The sequence below is a fragment of the Coenobita brevimanus genome, chromosome 73 (assembly GCF_032717465.1).
Source record: "Coenobita brevimanus isolate Jiangsu-jjx chromosome 73, ASM3271746v2, whole genome shotgun sequence".
Classification (NCBI taxonomy): Eukaryota; Metazoa; Arthropoda; class Malacostraca; order Decapoda; family Coenobitidae; genus Coenobita; species Coenobita brevimanus.
The window spans coordinates 36,511,449-36,533,306 of NC_137026.1; the positions used below are offsets into that span (position 1 = coordinate 36,511,449).

Below are 21,858 nucleotides of genomic sequence, written 5' to 3' on the forward strand. Positions count from 1 at the left end.
GTACTATTTCAACAACTGCAGCTTAAATGGACTTCATAAAAAGTAAGTTCATCAAACATCATCAATATCATAACCTACATAATCTGAACTACCTAACCCAACCCTACCAAACCTTCCTTAATTTACTGTTGCAACCTTTTCCAATTAATCCAACCTAACTAGTGCAGTGCCACTTGCAGTCCTTACTATAGCTATCTACCCCAAATCAACAGGTTAAAATCAGTTCGCATTAACTATCTATCTAGCTATTGCTGGATGCCTTAATCTCATAAGGAGTGGCCACAAACAAATCGCCTCCATGTCACCCTGTCCCCTGCCATTTCACTGCCCTCCCCCCAGCTTACACCTCCCTCTCTCATATACTTCTCTACTCCAACCATCAGTCTCATGTTGACAGTTTCAGTATAATGAATCCTATTTTACTTTACTCTTGCTCACTATCTATCTACAGCCAGATGCCATAATCATGTAAGGGGTGGGCATTTGTCTCTGAGTTGGTTGTTTTATTGGGAGGGGCACTAACCCTCCGCCAACCCCCTTGCTGATACATAAGGAACACCTGTGGGTTGGTTAAATGGTTACCACCCAGTGTACTATATTAAGTTTTATTCTGCTAAGTAAGAGGACAATCTGTAATTATCTTTTTTATTTTGTCAAGAAAATCACTAATTTATTTTCATTTTTTCTTCCCCTTCTTCCTCTTTCTATACCTCCTCCTTCGCTTATTCTTCTTCCTCTTCATCTTTCCATTAATCTTTTAAAATTTAATATTCTCCAACTTCTCCCTTTTCTCCTCTCATTCTTCCTCCACTTTTCCAACTTCCCTCTCCCACTCCTCCCCTTTTTCTCTTCCTCCTCTCTCCCTCATAGTGTTAAGTTTACTCTTCCTCCTCCTTCTTCTCTTTCTTCTTGCCATCTATGTTCCTCTTTCCCAAACAACGCTAATTTCTCTCCTCCTCCTCCTCTTTCTTCTAGCCATCAATATTCCTCCTTCCTACAAAGTGCTAATTTCTCTCCTCCTTCTTCTTCTTGCTATGTATATTCCTCCTTTCCTCCATCTCAGTCAAGAATTTGCAATGTCTCTTCTTAATCTCATATATATTGTTGTACTTATCTTAATCTTGATCATTTTAAATGTGTCTTTCCTTTCTCTCTCTCTCCCCATAGTCAACAGTCTCCTCTATTTGTAATTCATCTTCATCTTACAGTCCTCCTTGCTTTTCTAAGTCTTCTTCTATAAATTTTTCTTATTTTCCAGTTTCTTCTTTCTACTTACTTTTCTCCTCCTCTTTTTTCTTCTTTCTTATTCTGTCCACAGCCCTATATAAGGTACAGATGACCATCATCATCATCAACAGCAAAGAGGACCCAACAAGATGCTCCCAGTGGACCCGAAGGCAACTAAAAGGACTGTCTAAATGGCTGTCTACAATAGCTATCTAAAGTGAAAGCCATGAAGACAATACATAATGCTGGAATAAAAAAAAAACACACACACACACATGCTCTTACCAGCAGTGGATATGATGCTGCTGATGATGATGTACAGTGGAAATACCTAACACTGGAAAAAAAAAAAAAATCACAGACTTACCAGGAGTGGATGGTGGTGATGCTGATGATGATAATGTACAAATGCGGTTGGAAAATTGCAGCACACTCCAACGGAAGGTGTAAAGTGCGCAACATCCTCACCTGACAGCAGCTCTCTGTGGAGAAGATGGATGACGAGTTAAGAATGACAGATGGACACATACGAGTAGACAAAGTGTACAGACAGATAGACACTGATGTGGAGCCTACATAAGTGACAATGTGCACCCTGAGTGGAGTGACGCAGCTGCGGTGTCCACCAGGGAGCAAAACGGGCTCATGTTTCCCCACACCTCACCATGGGAAGGTCCCTGGTCCAACCCTGGTGAGACACTGTCTACCACAAGGAGGGAACACCAGACACATACAAGGTGTCTATACTGAACTGCACCTGAAAGACAGCCCCACAGAACCAGCTGCTTACCTGTGGTTGACAGCCATGCTCAAATGGAAAGACTGGAGTTACACAGGAACAACAAGGGACACTCTGACAGATAGCTACACAAACTCCAAAATATATTGTGCTAATTCGAGAAAAATCTGAAAAGGTACCTTCAACAGATAGCCTCTGTCACAGATGATGATGTATTTTTGCACTACTAGACACTTCAATGTTAGTTTTAAGCAGGTTACTGACAAACAAATGTTCTTTACAATATTCATGTGTTTGCAAATTATAACTTATGCTAAAATTATCATTGGAATAACACTAATTACTCCCCCTTGCCCTTAGCCAATCCTGATCCCAAAAGAAGGACCCTGATGAGAATATGCCACAGAGGCTTTACTGGGTTATCCTTGGTGGGTTTCAAGCATGGCTGATAAAACACTTGACCAATGTTTAATATTCCACCCTGATTGCATAGGCCATTTCAAATAAACTTATTATTACATTATTAAGGCAATATTTGTACTGCGTGAATCATAAGTACTGTAACAGGCACTATTTTGGCAAGTTTTATGGGAATTTTATTATTTATGTGCAGCAATTAGACTTGTGGTGACCCGACAATGTTTCTGAAATATGCCATAATACTTTAGCTTTGTGATCAATGTATTAAAACTATCTTAAATACTGAACTCAGTTTTTTTTTCTTTTCCATCTGAGGTACGTGAAATCAGATACAAAAAAATGAATATCTCCTACTGCTTATAAAAATGAACTATTGTATACATATACACTGGCTTCCCGGCTCATCTTGTACACTCAACTATGATATTAGCTTAGACTACAGTGCTAGTCATGAATAAGTGCCATGAAAAGAATGAAGAGGCTCATGACTGCCTTATATTCCCACCAAGTAATGAAAAATAAGCTGCGAAAATCTATGCAACTTTAAGGTCAATAAACTACTGTACGTATATTTAAATAACAAACACTTTCAGCATCAAAGTAATACAGGGAAGCAACAGAGGGAAGTCTGAAGGCTCTATCCAAGCAGTTGAGTCACCTGGCTATATCAGCACCACCACGTGAAGGCTTCTCTCTCCACCACCTCTTGCTTAGTACCTGACCAAGTTTCCATATATCACATATCCAACATATAACACATATACATATCATCTGAGCCTTACCAACAAGTGCAATCTCATTTCAGTAACTTGTACCTTCATCATGGCAAGAATTTATGGTATAATTCAGTGATAAGGTCAAGATTCAGGTAAGATGTTTTGATTTGTGCTCCAAAATGTCAAAGACCACTGTTCCCAGTGTAAGAAATATCTAAACGTCGGTCACAAGCGCTATAAACAAAATAACAATGATACTGTCAACATCACTATCATAAAACTGTAGTTGGATTCACTGTTAAAGTCACAGAGTTTAGGTATGATAATTTGATTTACACCTCAGACTGCCAAATTATGCACAGCTTCATGTAGTGAGTCAAAAGATGATGTTAACTTAATAAATACCTATATTGCTCAAATTTAAGTTCTAATAATGCCAAAACTTTATGAAATTCTCTTGACAGGACAAGATTTCTGCTGCTTGAAGCTTAGTTTTCACTAAATTGGAGTCAACAGGATCTAACGCAATTGCAGCCTATCTAAAATTGTTGAGTTTATTTCTGAAACATACCACATTGAGTACACCGCTTCCCGTTCGATCAGCGAAGTTAAGCAACGTTGGGTCTGGTTAGTACTTGGATGGGTGACCGCCTGGGAACACCAGATGCTGTTGGCATAACGTTCTCCCTACGTGTCAGGTGGGGTTGGTGGAGGATTAGTGCCCCGCCCTGTAAAACAATTAACTCTAAGCCCTTGGTCACCCCGTTTGGGATACATGGCGTCTGGCAATGAATGAATGAAAAAAAAAAATCCTGAAACCACCCAAAAATACTCATAATATATTAGTCCCCCTCCAGGTCACCATGTCCTTTGCCATCAGGGGGCCCTCTCTCCAACTCACACCATCCTCACTCATATATCTCTCCACCTTATCCCTCCATCTCATCCTCAGTCTCCCCCTCCCCTCTCCACTTCACTAACAAACTCTCCTAGTCAGTCTCTCAGTCTCCATTCTCTCCACATGGCCAACCCAACTGAAGATACTTCTCCTAATGCTTTCTAGTACACCCATATCAACACCACAATGCTCCTTCACTTCCTCATTTGTCTCTCTCCAATTAGCCAACACCTTTCACAATTACAATTTTTTTTTATGCCTTTAAGATAGCTCATGAAGTTCAACCCAGACTCCAAGGGCTTGAATGGGAAGTAAATGAGGGTGTGGCCCATTTAATTAGACATGCTGTTAATAGTTCTCCCATTATCTTGTTTTTTCTTGCTTTATGGACCTTACCTCACCCCATCCTTGGGTAGGAAATAAGGTGTTGATGATGATGATGATGATGGTGATGATAATGGAGATGATGATGATGATGATAGTGATGATGATGATGCCAGAGTGATTATCTACAAGCCTATACTCCTTTCACCTACCTTGGCCTCTATTCATTTCCTTTTGCAGCTTATTTCACTTACCTCAATGACAGTAAGGCAATATTGCAGCTCTACATCCTTTCCATAGCACTTCTTCATGACTAGCACTATATTCTAGCATTAATCTATAGTTACAGTTCAGCATGCACGATGGAGAGATGGCAATTTTAAGCCAAGTTAGAGTGAAAAGAACATTGTGTCATCTTTCAATATTGATGCTTTTGGCCAACTTTCTGCTCAGTTATAATTGTGCCACTGCATGAAGGTACTCCATCAACACCAACAACTGAATGCAAACACACACACACACACACACACACACACACACACACACACACACACAAATACACAAACAAGCACACAAGTAAACCCTCCCACCCACCTGCAAGCAAACACACACATACATGCACATTTACAGCCAATCACACATACACACACACACAAAGGTAACAAGCAAACAAAATAGTATGAACACTAATACTGTATATTTTTTCCTTCAACAAAATTAATAAAATGATGCACAGGTATAAAAAACAATAATAATAACAGCACTCCATACAACCTCATTCAAGGTGTAGAGTCCGAGGATAGGGTAGCCAAGGCCGGAGCACCATTTATAATATACCGTACCCCCAAAAGGAGGATGGTGGACTGCTGGATAAGGGGAACTTCAGCCTGCAGTCCACGGGGTTCACATTTCGGATGAACCTGGGGCTTCTACTACTACTATTTCTCCTCCTCCTACCACTACTACTGCTACTATTACTCCTACTACTACTGCTACTGCTACTATTAGGATTATGTTAAGTCTTTTATCACACAATGACACAAACGTATACAGTGTTCACTCTAACCTGGCCAAATACTGCTATCTCTCCACTTGAATGCCGAGTTGTAGCAATAGTTTTACACCTGACTATGCTGCTAGTCACGAAGAAGTGCTATGGAAAGCACGGAGAGCCATAACACTGTCTTTGTCTGTTACTGGGCCACGTGAAATACGCTAGATAAAAACAAAAATCTACGCTAAGGTGAAAGAACGATCGTCTGGTATTATTCCCTTAAAGAAAAGAACTAGAGTCTGGTATTTTTGGTATTATGCCTTTCAATAGCCTGGTATTTCTGGTATCATGCCCTTAAACAGCCTGGTATTTCTGGTATTATGCCCTTAAACAGCCTGGTATTTCTGGTATTATGCCCTTAAACAGCCTGGTATTTCTGGTATCATGCCCTTAAACAGCCTGGAACACCCTTAATTAATCTGGTATTTCTGGTATTGTTCTTAAATACCAGACCAGCCTTGGGACCCTACACCTCAAAAATCAGTTATATAGAAATGGTTGTTACAGTTCTTATCATTATACATTGTAGTTTCAAAATACCTCACCTTTTTTCTATAAGATTTGTACTCAAAATTTGGGACCCTTTGAAACTATTTGTACTCAAAATTTGGGACTTTTTGTACTCAAAATTTGGGACTCTTTTTGAAATTATTTCTACTCAAAATTTGGGACTCTTTCCAAAATGATTTGTACTAAAAGAAATTATGGACATTGGCAAATCAGGTTCACAGGTCAATCTCGCTATAAGACTGGGTTACATTCATGGACGCGTATGCAGACACACACACACAAACACACACGGGAAATTAGTCAATCATACGTAGAAATCAGGGGCCACAGCCACCATTAAAACAAAATCAGCAATCGTATCAACAAATGGTGTTTCATACGTGATAAAATAATATAAACGAAAACGGAAATCATGTATTGAAAAAATTATGCTAAATGTCTGAATCATATACGTGAAAGATGGTATAGCGAGGCTGACCTGCAAAGCCACGAGCATTTGTCCATTGGCAGTTCATCCTCAGTTGAGGCACTTGAAGGTACAACATGAAATCCTTTTATATTTTAACGATATGAAGAAAAACAATAATCAGAAGACTATATGTGGGACAGGAGGAGGGGAAGAAGAAGGATGAGATGGAGGGATGGTGTGCAGACACATATGAGAGAGAGGAGGAGAGGGAGATAAGGATGAGATGGAATGGGGACATGAGAGAGAAAGAGGTGTGACGGAGAGGAGGAGGGGAGGACCGTGGATGAGATGGGGTGTATGTGTCGGGGAGGGGCAGGGGATGAGGAGGGGGAGACCAAAGATGACATGGAGTGAAGACATGTATGGGAGAGACAGAGAAGGAAGGGGAGACCAAGGATGAGATGGAGGGATGGAGTGGGGACATGTATGGGAGAGAAGGGTGTGAGATGGAGGGAAGGCAGGGGACATGGAGATGGTCTGTTTGTGGCCACCCCTTACAAGATTAAGGCATCTGACAAAAGAGAAACAGTAGACAGACAGAAAGAGATAGATAGATAGACAGATAGACAGATATACATACTCATATTGCAGGAACTTATGCCTATACAAGTAGATAAGTATAAAAGTTCTTGATCCAAAAGTTTCCAGACTCTACTTAATGCCCTGTGTGTGGTGTGGTGTGGTGTGGTGTGGTGTGTTCTCTATTCTCTCAAACTTCACTCCCATTAATTATAAAGCTATCTCTCTCTCTCACACACACATACACACTATTTCTTGGCTAGGCACTTGTTGAGAATTCTATAACATGGTAACCTCATCTCTAGTCCTTGCATTTCAGAGTACAAAGTTAACTAGTCTAACCTATCAATCCTGTGTTATGTTCTTTGTTTCAGTGTTCTCCCGGTTCTTCTACTGTTTATCATTCTATGTTTACCAAATCTTTCAAGTTACCTGTCACTCCTATCATTCTGTGCTAAGTTGTTCATTTGTTCTAAGTTGGATTCTTTGTTCCAGTCTTTACATCTCGTTCTTGTACATTAGATTCTTCATTTCGGCGTCCGTTCTTCTACTACATTCTTCGTTTTACGTTATCCAAAACTGGGCTGTCGTTGCTCTGTCTTACATTAATTCTTCTTTCCAGTCTTCACCTCTCATTCTTAACATTTTATGTGTGTTCATTACGCTACTACATTCTTCGTTCCATGTTTGCCAAAATTGTGCACTACTTGTTCTGCCGTGCACCGCAGTTACCACAGAACTTTGCGGAGGGCTGAATCTCACAATCGCAATCGGAACAGCGGAAGGGCAGCGGATATCCACACACGTTGCAGAAGCGATTGCTGCCATTTACCAACACCTTGCATTTGGGACAGGAACCCACACCACTCTGAAAAAATAAATAAAGATAAAATACTACTACTACTACCACTACCACTACTGCTGCTACTACTACTACTACTACTACTATTACTGTCATACTACAACTAATAATAATGATAAAGTGTAAGTAAAACTCATCTTCACTATCCTAACCCTTATTTCACCGTAAAAGATTTATTTGGGTAGAATACAGAAATATCACTGTCCTATTCCTCCTCCTACTCCTCCTCCTCTTCCTCCTCCTTCTCCTGCTCCTTCTCCTGCTCCTGCTCCTCCTCCTCATCATCATCATCATCCAGACCCTTTTTCCCACTTACAGATGGGGTGACAACAACCATTCAACCATTTTGTCCCATCAGGAGTGTAGGCAGATAGATAAACAGACAGACAGACTCTGAAACACCTTACCGTATCAGCAGCTTCCTGTTTCACTTGTGAGTTTCGTCTCTTCTGCTTAAAACGTGGGGGAGTCTCATCAATCACTTGTATATCATCATCATCATCATCTATCTTCCGCTTCTCGGCCTTCTCCCTCCCCTCTCCTCCTTCTTCTGGTTCATTCTTCTTTCCTGGTTCCTCCTCTTCCTTCTCCTGCTTCCTCTCTTCTACCTCCTGCCTCTTGCTCTCTTCTACCCTCTCATTCTTCCCTTCTTCCTCCCTCTCACCATCAACTAATTGGAATAATGAAGGACTGGGCACATCAGCGCTGGTGTCTGCAATAATAAACTTTAGTGAAAATATGGTGTTCAAAAAGATATGCCTTCATGTGGTGGCACTAATATGACAGGTGACTCCCCTGCCCAGTTATACGAACATCCCTCAACTCCCTTCTGATCCCCCTAAAGGAGGATGGTGGACTGCGGGAGAAGGAGGGAGATTTCAGCCTGCAGACCACTGGGTTCACATCCAGATGGAAACAGAAAGTAAAGTACAGTGCCTTCCTGTTTAATGAATACTACTAGCAGATGATTTGATTGTGTGTGTGTGTGTGTGTGTGTGTGTGTGTACTAATAAATATAACTAGAATGCCATAAAAGTGTTAAATGACAATTTTGATAGAGAACTTGCCATTGCCACTGCCTACTAGAAGCTGGGCTATAATGGGACCTTGAGGTCATCAAGATTTATAGGTCCATCAAGTTTGGTGGGACAGGGCGACTTGGAGGCGATTTGTTTGTGGCCACCCCAAACGGGATTGAGGCGTCTGGCAATAGATAGATAGATAGAAGTTCGGTGGCTCTTGCTTTATTCTCTCATGTAAAATCAGGTGACTTCTCTGTCTTCCAGAGTGGCCCAAAATTTTGAACCACAGGCGATATCTAAGACTATTTTAAGCACCGCAATCAGGTCATGTCCCAGGTATATATATGCCTGCTAGATTGTCCGACTTTTAACTTGAGTGGTTCTTCAGCTTTAGCCTCACTTTTTATATTTTTTTCCAGATACTACCCAGGTTCTGGTAGCTGGAGATCTGCTCAGAAGAAGCAGCCAATCAGCACTATAATATGGCAAAGAATGAAGGGTGTAGCTCAAATGGTATGCAAATGGCAGCAACTTACATCTTCCCAATAATAATAATAATAATAATAGTATTGACAAAAACAAGACACTTCCCACAGAGACATGGGAAGTTTTAATTAACTCACAAGGTGGGCTTAAAATGGTGTGTTGGGAGGGACCGGCATCAGACAACTGATTATTTTGTGACGAACCTGAAAGTACATCATCATCATCACCATTACCATTAACACCAACATCACCATCATCATTTAAATCATCCATAATCATAATCATCATCATCACGATCTCTTCTTCCCACCTCAGGACAGGCTGAGGTAGGGTCTGGAAAGCAGCACAAGTGACTAAACAAGAGACCATCAGAATATTTGTTTGTGGCTGCTAATCATTTCTCATGGTGCTTCAAGACAGACTGCTAAGGGTGTTACATGAGCCTTATTGACCATGTTATTTGTCTATTTACAACACCATCAACATAAGTACTGACAATGATCCTGAGGTCAACAACAGTCCTCTTGCTGAGATTTGTATGCAGTATAGTATATGAGAGAGGGGGAGGGTAGGCTGTGGGGAGGAGGGGATCGAAATGGCAGGGTACAGGGTGACATGGAGGCGATTTATATGTGGCCATCCCTAACGGGATTACGGCATCTGGATATAGACGGATAGATAGATAATATTAATAAATGTAACATCGTACCCAACCATCCTGCCTCCAATGGCCTCATTCAAAGACAAAATCATAAGGTGTTAGAATGCTTGAGGTACTTAGGTTTTCAAAACACCTGTTGGGAGGAGTGGAAACCTCAAGTTGCTGCTTCTGTCAAAAGCTCTATTAATAAGTCCACTGGGCAATCTCCATTCTTTACCTTACATACATCGGATAAATCTGCCCTATTCAGTGCTACCATCAAAGCCTCGTCCACTCTATAACCTGCACAATTATGTGAAGGTGGAAATGCCATCTTTCTGGAGAATAATAATAATAATCATATCTTGCTGCAACCGTCTAGCAACGAACTCTCATCCCTTTTCTGTCCAACTCCCTAATGCAAGAGTTAACCGTTACTTCCGGTTCTTCATGTATGCAACAGGTCAACTCTGGAACTGTCTCCCTCTATCTGTATTTCCTACTGCCTATGACCAGTCTTTCAAACACAGTGTGCCCAGGCATCTCGAATTGAACATATATTGAATTTAGCTCTGTTATTTTGTTTTTTCTTCCTGGAGAGAATAATTTGCAGACTCCTGGCTTTTGGTTCCTTCTGCCTTGCATCAAAAAATATATATAATAATACTACAAACAATAACAAGTCATCATCATCTTGTCTTACCACATCCAACAAATATAATAATAATAATAATAGTAATAATAATCATTGTTATCATCCTGTCTTACCATCACCGTCATTCTCCGGCAGCTCAGTTTTCACCAGGTCTTGCAGAAGAGAAACTCCATTCTCACACGCCCCTGTCAACAAAATTACCCTTATTATTGTTATTACTGTTTGTTGTCGTTGTTGTGGCCGTATGATCATCCGAACGTGAACCCGGTGGACTGCAGGATGATGTGGCCCTCATCCTGCAGTCCAAAATCCTCTGTCATGGGATAGGGAGGGGTACTTAAGGGACAGGGAGGAGAGGGAGCGAGAGTCAGGGGCTGGGGAGCGAGAAAGGGGATAGGGAACGAGACGGGATAAGGAGCGAGATGGGATAGGGAAGGAGACTTAGGGCATAGGGAGGGAGGCTATGGACATATGAAGGGAGGCTTAGGACATAGGGAGAAAGGCTTTGGACATATGGAGGGAGGCTTAGGGCACAGGGAGGGAGACTAAGGAATAAGTGAAGATGAAAGATGTTTGTATAGCTGAGTAGTGACTCTCCTCTGGTTATATCAGTGCCACCACAAGAAGGCACCTCTCCACTACAACATCAATAATTTACAAGAGGACAGTAAGGTGCAATGGACAGAATAAATCACTATGGAACAGATGTTAAGGAATCTACAGGACACAACTTAAAATACAAGTTACAGAACATACACAAATGACTAAATAAAACAGAAGAGGATATTAAGGGGCAACGTAAAAAATAAATCACTAATGGACAGGTGTTAAACAATCTCCAAAATACAGATGAGTCCAGTTATACAAGTGAGATGGGTTAATGGAGGAATGCTCGGATAGCGCAAACTCCTAAAAGAGATTTTTTTCTTTGGCTGTGACACATAACGCATTACGAAAAAAGAAAAAGATCGTAAAACTCATACACTGTAACATATTTCTTTTTTAAACTGTGAAACTTGTATACCATAATGAAAAAATAAAAAAGTTTGCAATACTCATATACCAGACTGGGGGGTGGGGGGGAAGATCGTAAAACTTGTACACAGACAAATGGCCGCTCCTTATGGAATAACTGCACGGCATCTAGTTGTAGATACATAGATAGACAGACAGGTAGATAGATTGATAGGATGATGACCTGATACTGATGTGGATAATGGACATGAGGATATTAGGAAGCTTGCTGTAGGCTCAATAATACTTACCAATACTGGATGCGTTAAGTTTGGTCTCTATTTCGCATTCTGTTGAGAAAAGAAAGACGTTAGAATCCTTCCTCTATTTCTAACCAACAGAAATATTTGATGGGCTAACATGACCCTGTATAAGCTGCAAATATTTTTTTTTTTTTAATCATGAAGCTCAAGATGCAATTTTAAAGCCCTACTCATAGCTATGGATAAAATAAAATCCTTTCTAACTCTACATCTATCATCCTCGCAAAATAAAATGCATTCTCTCTCTCTCTCTCCCTACATCTCATATTCTGTAGAGAACATTAAGGCATAAAATCAGTGTTCTATCTCTACAAATAAAATACATTCTCTCTCTCTCTCTCTCTCTCCACATCTCACGATCTGTTGAAAAAAAATATACATAATATTACAATCCTTCCTTTATCTTTATCTTACAAATACATCTCTCTGTCTGTCTCTCACATTCTGTTGGGGAAATACAGACACACTAATAGAATCATTCCTCTAACTCCATCTCACAAATAAAATACCTCTCTCTCTCTCTCTCTATGTCACTACCTGAACTCTAAACCTGTCTCAAAAATGATCATATCCAATTAGAGCACCTCACCCCACTACACCACCTGGCCCCCATCAGCCCACCCACCTCTAATTCTGTTGAAGAATTCACACATTTGCGGATTCAGGTGGCATCTTCTCAACTCCTTGTACTTCAACTCCAACTGTTTAGGAGTTCTTTCAATCCCACTCCTGGCATACATATAGCCGGATGCCCTTGCGAAATCTTCCTCAGTGAATGTGTATCGGCCGGTCAGTTTCAGGCACTCCACGAAGACCATGTACTCATCTTCTGACCATCGTTTTTTTGTTGTTTCTTCTCGGTTGTTTCGTTCTTGAGCCATGTTTATACCTGTAAAATGGACGCCCATTGACATATAGGTAACTCCTGCAATACAAGTAAGCATAGACAGATAAACTGACAGAGGATTATTAGTCCATCTATCTATTGCCAGACGCCTTAACCCCATAAGGAGTGGCCACAATCAAATCGCCTCCATGTCACCCTGTCCCCCGCCATTTCACTGCCCTGCTACCAGCTCACTCCCCCTCACTCATCTACCTCTCCACTCCATCCCTCTATCTCATCCTGAAGGTTAAATATTATTCTAAAAACAGAATTTCACTAAAAGAAGTGATGGTGAAATAAATGTAGATGCTACTCAAGTCTTAAAATGAATACTTCTATAACCTGAACTGAAACAGATGATTAGTTATGACTGAAGTAGTATGATGATGATAACTGGAGAGAAATTCAAATTCCGTGGGTCTCAATGTAGTATTATAAGGTAATGACAGTGACTACAACTATTTCCCAGTATTAATTCCTTAAGGACGAGTATTGCATCCTTTGCCTCCGGTTATTAGATCTCTTTTAACTGAAAAGGTAAGCTGAACATTTATTCACTTCACAGTGTAATGAGAACTCATTATCATGATTCTACTAGTGACACACTGGGACGCTGTCATATTTTCTTTTAGTCTATTATATGATGTACAAACAGCTACTGTGTCCGCTAGATACCACGATATTTATAATTAAACTGATTTATTACCATCTTATTCTCCGTTTACATAACTCAGCTGATTCTGTCATGACTCTGCCCACTCCCTCCTCCAGCCGATAGAGTCACATTAAGAATGGAACTGGTCTAAAATCCATTTTCCCACACACCAAGTGGGTCCAGAAACTTTGACCAGTCTTGGCTGGTCTAAAAAGACCTCATGAAAATGCGGCTAAAGATAATGGCCACCTCTCACAGGGCCATGGCTTCTGACTATAGATAAAAAATAACATAGAACTGTCTCTGATGATGCCCATTAGAACACTGCCGCAGAAGAGGAGAGAGCTCATGGATTCTGCACCAATTCTCGAGACTACCACTGAGATGTGTCCACACCTTTGAAGGAAGAGATGCACTGGGGCTTGAACTGAACTGATGCTCAAGTATAACAGGGAAAAATAAAAAATATATCTCTATATATTTCCTGTCCAAAACATGTTACGGTACACCCACGTTAAGTTTTCATGCAAGTCGTATATTTTAACGGCCATACACTTAATTCAGCATTAATAATGGGTGCTCTATATGCTCAATAACCCTTACCTTACTTGTGACAGGATATTGTAGAGGAATTCAGCACTAAACCTAGGATTCAGATAAGAATGGTATTCGTACTTACACCACCAAATATCCAGATCACAGTTGCCAAATGGCCCAAATTGAATGGTTGCTAAATTCGCCACAAAAACAGCAATATAGAAAATATAATGCAGATGAAAAACCTAATACATGTACAATAGCACCAAATATTTATAAGAAGTATCCTTGATACTGGTAAATCTTTCTTTTTAAAAATATTCTACATCAGTGGTGAAACAGCTACAACTACACGCTAACGTCAAAACAAGTTATGACCTTCATAATCTGTACAGAAGCGCTAAATCATTCTAAAGTATTTTTAACAATTGCTGAATAACTCCAGAGCATCATTAAATATCAACAAAATTAATGTTATAACAGTAAAAGTACAAAGAAAAGCGCTGCGACTGTCTATACTGATTATGCTGCAAACAAAACAGCAAACAAATTTGGCTGAGATTCTGTTATATTAAAGTGGCAGGCTGAGGATATGGCCTTCTTTATTTCAAGTTATACGAAGGTATTTCACTGACTGGACCAAACGCCATATAACCTGAAAACAGAGGAAGCACTGTCCTCATAGTCTGGTGCTTGAAGTTCGCCAGAGCAACCCAAATATGACCCAAAATACCCATGTGGAGAGGATGGAGGGTGAAAGACTGACAAAGAGAGTGTATGTGAGTGAGGTGGAGGGGGAAAGAGGGAGGGGGAGGCCGAGGATGAGATGGAGAGATGGGGTGGAGAGGTATATGAGAGAGGGGGGTGTGAGTTGCGAGCAGGGGAGTGAAATGGCGGGGGACAGGGCGACTTGGAGGCGATTTGTTTGTGGCCACCCCAAACGGGATTGAGGCGTCTGGCAATAGATATACAAATCCTCAAAACTACTCAAAAATACTCACAGTTACTCCCAACTTTAACCTCGGGCGGCATTTAGGAGGACAAATAAACAAACAGCATTCATGGGAGGGTCTGAACTTAAAATTTAATTGGGTAAATATCTGATAAATATTAAGCTAATATATTACGATGGCCTTCCATATTATGAAATTCTCGCATATATTCTTCAATGAAGCCTTGTAAAATTTCTACTAGATGAACGAACGTAGGCAACTGATGCTGATGATATACGTAAACCCTTGGAGAATATTAAAATTCTTGTTATGCCTTTATGATGAGGTAACTGTGTAGAAACTTTGAACTCCTTTGATTTTTTCTTTTTTTTATAATGGAAGGCAGAATTCCATGGTTAAAAAAAGGAGGAGGAGGAGGAGGAGGAGGACAATGATGATGAGGAGGAGGAGAATGCGGTAGATGAGGATGAGGAGGGTGATACTGATGATGATGATGATGATGATGAGGTGGAGGAGGAGGAGGACAGGGGACAAAGGGTGATGGAGGATAATAAATGACAATAATGAAGATACAACTGATTTTGGTGATAAGGAAGATTGGTAATGATGATAATAATGATTTTCCTATTTTTCTCATTTCCCTGTAGCACTGCAAATCACCACTCACCACTCAAAGGTCCTGATTGGATGAATTTGCCACGATGCCCAAAATTCACCTACTTCTTTTCCTTCTGCTTTTGACGAGTGGAATTTGGAGTGCAGAAGAATCATGTAGCAGAGGAGAAGAGAGACCAAAAAGGTATTTTTTTTTTTTTTTTTTATATAGCGCTTGATATCACTTTAAATTTATCGGTATATATTTTTTTGTTAACCCCTTCCAGGTGATGATATAGCTTTTTTTTTTTTTTTTTTAATTATTATTGCCGTCATTAGAGTTAGTAGATGATGATAATGTTGTGATATTAATCCATCCATCCATCATCCAGTTCAAAGTAATCACTGAGTGAATGGATGGTAGGCATTATTTCCTACCACACAGATCATAATATACTGTACCTTAACAATGATGATGATGACAACAACGATGATGATGATGATGATTTTAAATATGCAGTATGTAATCCAGACTCATCCTTTCAGATACCTACTGTATGATGTCAATCCCGGGGAAGGGTTTAATCTTCGCAGAGATGTTTACATTCGCATCGTAAATTTGGTTCGCAGATTGAGTCAGAGCGATAACTGGGTGCTGGTGAGAATTCATTGTATTTATATTTTATTTATTTTTTTCATGAGAAGTGTGTGGGAGAAAATTAAGTATGGAAATTGATAAAGTTAACAGGAAAGTATAATGATGATAATGACGATGATGAACCCTATGTAATAAGGTTGAAATAATTTAACATCTTTCTCTTTATCCACCCACCTACGTATCTATCTATCTACCTATCTGTCTGTCTATATCCAGATGCCTTAATCCCAGAGGGGGTGACCACAGACAGATCACCTCCAAGTCACCCTGTCCTCTACCATCAGGCTGCTCTCCCTCCAACTCTTACCACCCTTATTCATATACATCTCCACCCCATCCCTCCTCCTCCTGACTCCCTCTCCTCCATCACAATCACATACGCTCTCCTAGTCAGTCTCTTTTTCTCAGTTCTTTCCACATGACCAGACCATCTCAATCTACTCCTAACACTTCATCACACCCACATTAACACCACAGCATCTTCTCTCCCTCAGTTGTCGGTCTCCTCATCCATCTGTCCTCCTCATCCTCAGTCACCCCAACATCCACCACACATACAAACACTCTCCTAGTCAGTCTTTCATCCCCCATCCTCTCCACATGACCAGATCATCTCAAAATACTTCTCTCATCACTGCATCACATCCACATCAACTTCACAATGCTCCTTCACTCGCTCATTTGTCTCTCTCTCTCTCTCTCTCCACATAACTCCACATTCTCCATTTATTATAAAAATTGTTCTCTCATTCTAGGTTCTTCCACCCTGGGGTAACCTGTATCACTGGAGAAGTATGGCAAGAGGAACATTCTTTCCTTGGAGAACGTTCTTTGATGTTCACAGTCTTCGTCGATGGATAAATGTTGTAGAGTTTGAGGATTTTGTTAAAGGTGTTATTGTGTACTATATTATTTATTTTAATTATAGATTGAGCCTCTATTTTTCATTTTCATCACCCTCTCTTTAAGTGAGAAAACATTCCTGGTGATGATATGATGATGAAGATGAAAATGGTGATGATGATGCATAGATTGACTCTCTGAGTTATATATTTTTACTTTTCATCATTTTGTCTTTAAGTGAGAAAAAGTTACTGGTGATGATATGATGATAATAATGATGATAACGAAGATGATGACACTAGCCAGCGCCCATCTGCCCACAGCCAATGGTCCCACAATCCAGCAAGCCTACATACTACAACACTATGCTGAAGGATGGCAAGGAAACTGGGAGGAGAAATATGATGAAAGGCCTTGTATTAATCAACATGCATTCAAATTCAGGTCCGTTTAAGTCTTGCTGCTGTTGTTGTGGTGGCCAAGGATTATCTAAATATTAACCCTGTGGACTGCAGGATATCCACTGTTCTTTTCGGGGATTGGAAGGAAAGATATATTTGTATTACCAGGCAGCTCCACATCCAGCAATATTAACAATGATCTGTCTATAGCCAGATGCCTTAATCCCAAAAGGGGTGGCCACAAATAAATCACCTCCATGTCATCCTGTTCCCTGTCATTTCACTGCCTTCCCCCTAACTTACAGCCCCCTCTCTCATATGTTTCTCTGTTCCATCCCTCCATCTCATCCCCGGTTTCCCCTTCCCTCTCTCCCCCTCCACTTCATTCACATACACTCTCGTTTTTAGTCTCTCACTCTCATCCTCTCCACATGGCCAAACCACCTCACTGTATTTTTCCTAATGCTAATATTAACAATGAATACTAATAATGATAACAATGACGAAAGTAATGATAGCTCACCCACAGCATATACATCCAAAGTCCTTTCCAATTTATAGGGATGAAGATGGCATGTGGCAAGGAACAAAGTGGGAAACGGAACTGGAGGTGAAAAATTTAAAATGCATCTCAATTCAGGGACATGCGTCAACTGTGATTCCTCTGCTCAACCACGATGGAGACAGTAGGTAAGGCACTCTTTTTTTTTATATATTTTTTGTTAATCACTACAGACATGACAGTGATTACATGGATGTGTAGTGTGTCCTTGAATGTGAGTCCTGGGGGGCTACAGTTACGACTGAAGAGTTGAGAGGAAGGCTGGTACTGCAATGTATTGGTGCGGTGATGAGGAGTAGTAGACTGAGATGGTCTGGGCATGTTGAGAGGATGGAGAATGACAGTTGGGTGCAGTAGGTGGGAAGTATGAACATCAGGGATAAAGTTGTTAGAGGCAGACCAAACAAGACCTGGGAAGAGGTCATAGAGTGTGACTTCAAGGACAGGGTACTAAATAGGGAGGCTGCCAGAGACTGAGTAGCATGGAGAGATGCCCTTAGGTGACCAAGGCAGACACCTTAATCTGGTAAGGGGTGGCCACAGACAAATCATCCTGTCACCCTGTCCCCTGTCATTTCACTGCCCTCCCCCCAACTTACACCCCTCTCTCACATACCTCTCCACTCCATTCCTCCATCTCATCCTTAGTCTCTCTCTCCCTCTACCCCCCTGCACCTCACTCACATGCTGTACACTTTCCCAGTATATCTCTTACTATATTTACAATTATTCTTAAACCACCAACAGCAGCACATACCTGGGACGAGCAGAAACTATCCTACATGATGAATATGGCGGCACTTGGTACTGGGCAGCGCGGAGGAGCATGAGATTTTCCGACACTCTTCGTCAAGAGGCTGCACAATTTAGACAACGATTCCTAAACTCGGATGATGCAAAAGACGGCACTGAAATGACTGAGGACTGGAGAGACATGAAAGTAAGTCTTGTCTCAGTTTTACGCTTTTCACAAACATCCCTCACCTCCCTCCCTATCCACCAAAAGGAGGATGGTAGACTGTGGGGAATGGGCAACCACATTCACCTCCAGACAGGTGAGAGATGATGAGATGATGATGATGATGATGATGACAGTGAAGAAGAAAAGAATGATAATTGTGATGCTGGTGATGACAGGTTAGGTGAAAATAAGTTGATGATAATGGCTAAGGTAGGTAAAGATAAGTCAGTGGTGAGAATGACAAAGAGAATGATACTGGTTATGATGATGGTGATGACAGGTTAGGTTAGAAAAAGTTGATGGTGAAGATGATGATGATGATGACAGTTACATACAGTATTTACACACATTATTCATTACATATATACATCCTCACTGCCTTACAGCCAGCTCGTAGGGCAGGTCGAGGGGGTCCGTACATCTCAGTGCACCTACGTCGAATGGATTTTATAAACGCAAGAAGGGAGGAAGTACCCAGTCTCAAGAAAGCTGCTAAACAGATCAACCAAATACTGAAGAAGCACAATGTAACTACAGTGTTTGTGGCCTCTGATGCTCCTTTAAATGGTAGGTTTGATGTTCTTTGATGTGCTGTTCTGCCATTATGAAAAGATATGAAGGGTGAGAGTGTGAATGTGACAGTTAAGTTGTGAGAGGCTGACTGAAAAAGACCAGGGAGGGGTATGGGAAGAGAAGTTGCTAGAGATCAAGCAGCATGGACAGCTGCCATTAAACGACTAAGGCTAATGCATGCAGACATGTTTGAGCCTTTATAAACAAATGAATGATGAGCAGTGAAAGACGCAAATCTAAAAGGACTTGGAATGAGGTCATACAGTGTGACCTCAGGGATAAGAGAATATAGAAGTTGCTAGAGATTGAGCAGCAGGGAGGACTGCTATCAGATGACTATGGCCGACGCCTGGAAGCATTGTGAACAAACGAAAGATGAAGAAAATGAGAAACAAACTAAGAACACATACACAGACTTACACATGCACGTTTCTCCCTTAAGTTACAGTGTTCCCTGTAAGGCAAATCTGCAAGTTTTTTCCTCAGTTACAATGCCAAATGTATGAAAAAATAAAAAGAAATTGATATACAGTACTTTTAGAACACAACTCAACCAGATAAAGAGGAGTACCTTCAATAATTCTCTCTCTCTCTCTCTCATTTCACCAGAGTTGGAGGAGCTGCGAGGGCTTGTGTCGGGGTCGGTGGTGTGGTATGAGCCGAGTAATGAGGTGCTGGAGGTGGGAGGCGATGGTGCGGTTGCTATCATTGACCAGATTATTGCTGCACATGCAAGGTAGGCAGCGTAACTCTTATATTACCTTTTTTTTTTCCCTTATATTAGTATTTATTTTTAAAAGTCAGTATTGTAATCCTATTTCATTCACTTTCTATCTTAATCATGAATAAAACAAATAATACTAATACAATACTACTAATACTACAACTGCCACCACCACCACTATTATTACTACAGTATTTCTTCTACTACTACTACTACTACTGTAATAATATTAAAACTAATAATAATAATAATAATACCAGTAGCACTAACGTTAAGACTTCCTTCCCTCACTTCCCAGGTATTTTTCTGGCACATATGAATCTACTTTCTCCTTCCGCATTCAAGAGGAGAGAGAGATTCTGGGCTTCCCCGAGGAGACAACCTTTAACCGATTGTGCGGCAAAAATCCGAAGTGTGAACAGCCAGCGAAGTGGAGAATTGTGTATTAATGAGAGAGAGAGAGTCTGAATCTTGGGCTCTCTCAAATTGGGTCACTGGATCCAATTATCGTATTTTAAAGCATTTTCCCACTGCCAATTTTCACAATGTATTAATTCAGTCAGGAGTTAGTCAAGTAATTCCATGCTTCTCTTAAGGATATGGGGGTTGGCTATGTACACCCCCAAATAAATAAATAAGTACATAAATAAATAAATACATAACCCAGGGTGCTAGTACATTTTCTATATATCAGTAGGAGGCATCTCAAAATGAACGGATCTTGAATGTGTGAGGCCTGGTCCAATAAAGCCAATACTCCATTATGCTGTATACTCATTATAATTACTGTATATTCTTACCTACTTGTGACTAGTAATAAATGAGGCTTAAGAATGTGCTTTGTTATTTTATCATACACTGTTCTATCTAATCATTCTTTCTTTCAAGGTCTTTGGGGTTTATCTCTCTCTCTCTCTCTCTCTCTCTTTCTTTACATGTGGTTATTGATGCTTTCATATACTGGCACCAACATATTTTTTTTAATGCAGAGAAGAAGGAACCAAAGGCCTAAGTCCTCAAGATTACCCACTCCATGAAAAAATACAAAATAACAAAGAGCCAAATTCAACATCTAATTCTTGGGTCTACAAATGTCCTTTAACTTCCTACCTATCCCCTGAAAGGATGGTGGAGTGGAGGGACAGGGCAACTTCAGCCTGCAGGCCACTGGGTATACACTGAGATGAGCCTGAGGGAACAGTAACATCACATCAGTCTTACTCTGCTTCTCAGTATACAAATGTCCTTTAAATTCCTCCCTATCCCCTGAAAGGATGATGGTGGACTGCAGGGATGGGGTAGCCAGCCTGCAGTCCACAGGGTGTATGAGGGGGGGACCAAAAATTCCTGAAATCATTAACCAAAACCTTCATTACAATACTTACAGCACATAAGGGACTGAATCGGAAGGCTGCCAGAGATCAAGCAGCGTGGAGAGCCAACATTAGGTGACCAAGACCAATGTGTGCAAGCATGTTGGAGCCTTTATAAACAAAACAAAAAAACAAACAAACAAATCCACTGATGCCGGAGCTTTCATACACCAAAGCACAACTGGAATCCATTTACGTTAGATCCTTTATACACACAAACCAAAACAAAATCCATCTTGACTCCCTTCAAAGTCCTCCCCTTAATACATTATACCTGTACCCTTGTCCCAGTACTCGTCCCATCCCTGTGGCAGTACATA

At 40.7% G+C, this 21,858-nt stretch overlaps 2 protein-coding genes and 1 pseudogene across 4 annotated transcripts; 2 read left to right on the forward strand and 1 right to left on the reverse strand.

Moving 5' to 3' along the window:
- The first annotated feature begins 3,659 nt into the window (after positions 1-3,659).
- On the forward strand, positions 3,660-3,778 carry LOC145407578 (5S ribosomal RNA; annotated as a pseudogene).
- A 3,293-nt stretch (positions 3,779-7,071) lies between these two features.
- LOC145407437 (uncharacterized) lies at positions 7,072-14,054 on the reverse strand. Its single transcript, XM_080278363.1, has 5 exons — positions 13,963-14,054; positions 12,444-12,707; positions 11,807-11,845; positions 8,146-8,450; positions 7,072-7,744 (listed from the first exon to the last, which is right to left on the reverse strand). Exons 2-5 carry the CDS (start codon positions 12,697-12,699, stop codon positions 7,580-7,582), a joined length of 765 nt encoding a protein of 254 aa, XP_080134489.1. The 5' UTR covers positions 12,700-12,707; positions 13,963-14,054; the 3' UTR covers positions 7,072-7,579.
- Positions 14,055-14,938: 884 nt separating this feature from the next.
- On the forward strand, positions 14,939-20,910 carry O-fut2 (O-fucosyltransferase 2). Of its 3 annotated transcripts, none has more exons than XM_080278498.1 (10): positions 14,939-14,988; positions 15,497-15,648; positions 15,990-16,101; positions 16,857-16,992; positions 17,268-17,388; positions 17,907-18,035; positions 18,655-18,847; positions 19,255-19,435; positions 20,051-20,177; positions 20,464-20,910. In XM_080278498.1, exons 2-10 carry the CDS (start codon positions 15,551-15,553, stop codon positions 20,612-20,614), a joined length of 1,248 nt encoding a protein of 415 aa, XP_080134624.1. In that variant the 5' UTR covers positions 14,939-14,988; positions 15,497-15,550; the 3' UTR covers positions 20,615-20,910. The 3 variants fall into 3 exon arrangements, with proteins under 3 accessions (XP_080134624.1, XP_080134626.1, XP_080134625.1); XM_080278499.1 differs by lacking the exon at positions 14,939-14,988 and adding an exon at positions 15,104-15,126; XM_080278500.1 differs by lacking the exon at positions 17,907-18,035.
- The last annotated feature ends 948 nt before the right edge of the window (positions 20,911-21,858 follow it).

What these genes read in the sequence shown, in the direction of transcription:
- O-fut2 (XM_080278498.1), top strand. Translation starts at nt 15,551, where the DNA reads ATGCCCAAAATTCACCTACTTCTTTTCCTTCTGCTTTTGACGAGTGGA. An exon ending in GGAGAAGAGAGACCAAAAAG is followed by an intron (nt 15,649 to 15,989) that starts GTATTTTTTTTT and finishes TCATCCTTTCAG; the next exon opens with ATACCTACTGTATGATGTCA. An exon ending in CTCTGATGCTCCTTTAAATG is followed by an intron (nt 19,436 to 20,050) that starts GTAGGTTTGATG and finishes TCATTTCACCAG; the next exon opens with AGTTGGAGGAGCTGCGAGGG.
- LOC145407437 (XM_080278363.1), bottom strand. Translation starts at nt 12,699, where the DNA reads ATGGCTCAAGAACGAAACAACCGAGAAGAAACAACAAAAAAACGATGG. An exon ending in ATTCTTCAACAGAATTAGAG is followed by an intron (nt 11,846 to 12,443) that starts GTGGGTGGGCTG and finishes TTTTCTCAACAG; the next exon opens with AATGCGAAATAGAGACCAAA. An exon ending in AACAGGAAGCTGCTGATACG is followed by an intron (nt 7,745 to 8,145) that starts GTAAGGTGTTTC and finishes TTATTTTTTCAG; the next exon opens with AGTGGTGTGGGTTCCTGTCC.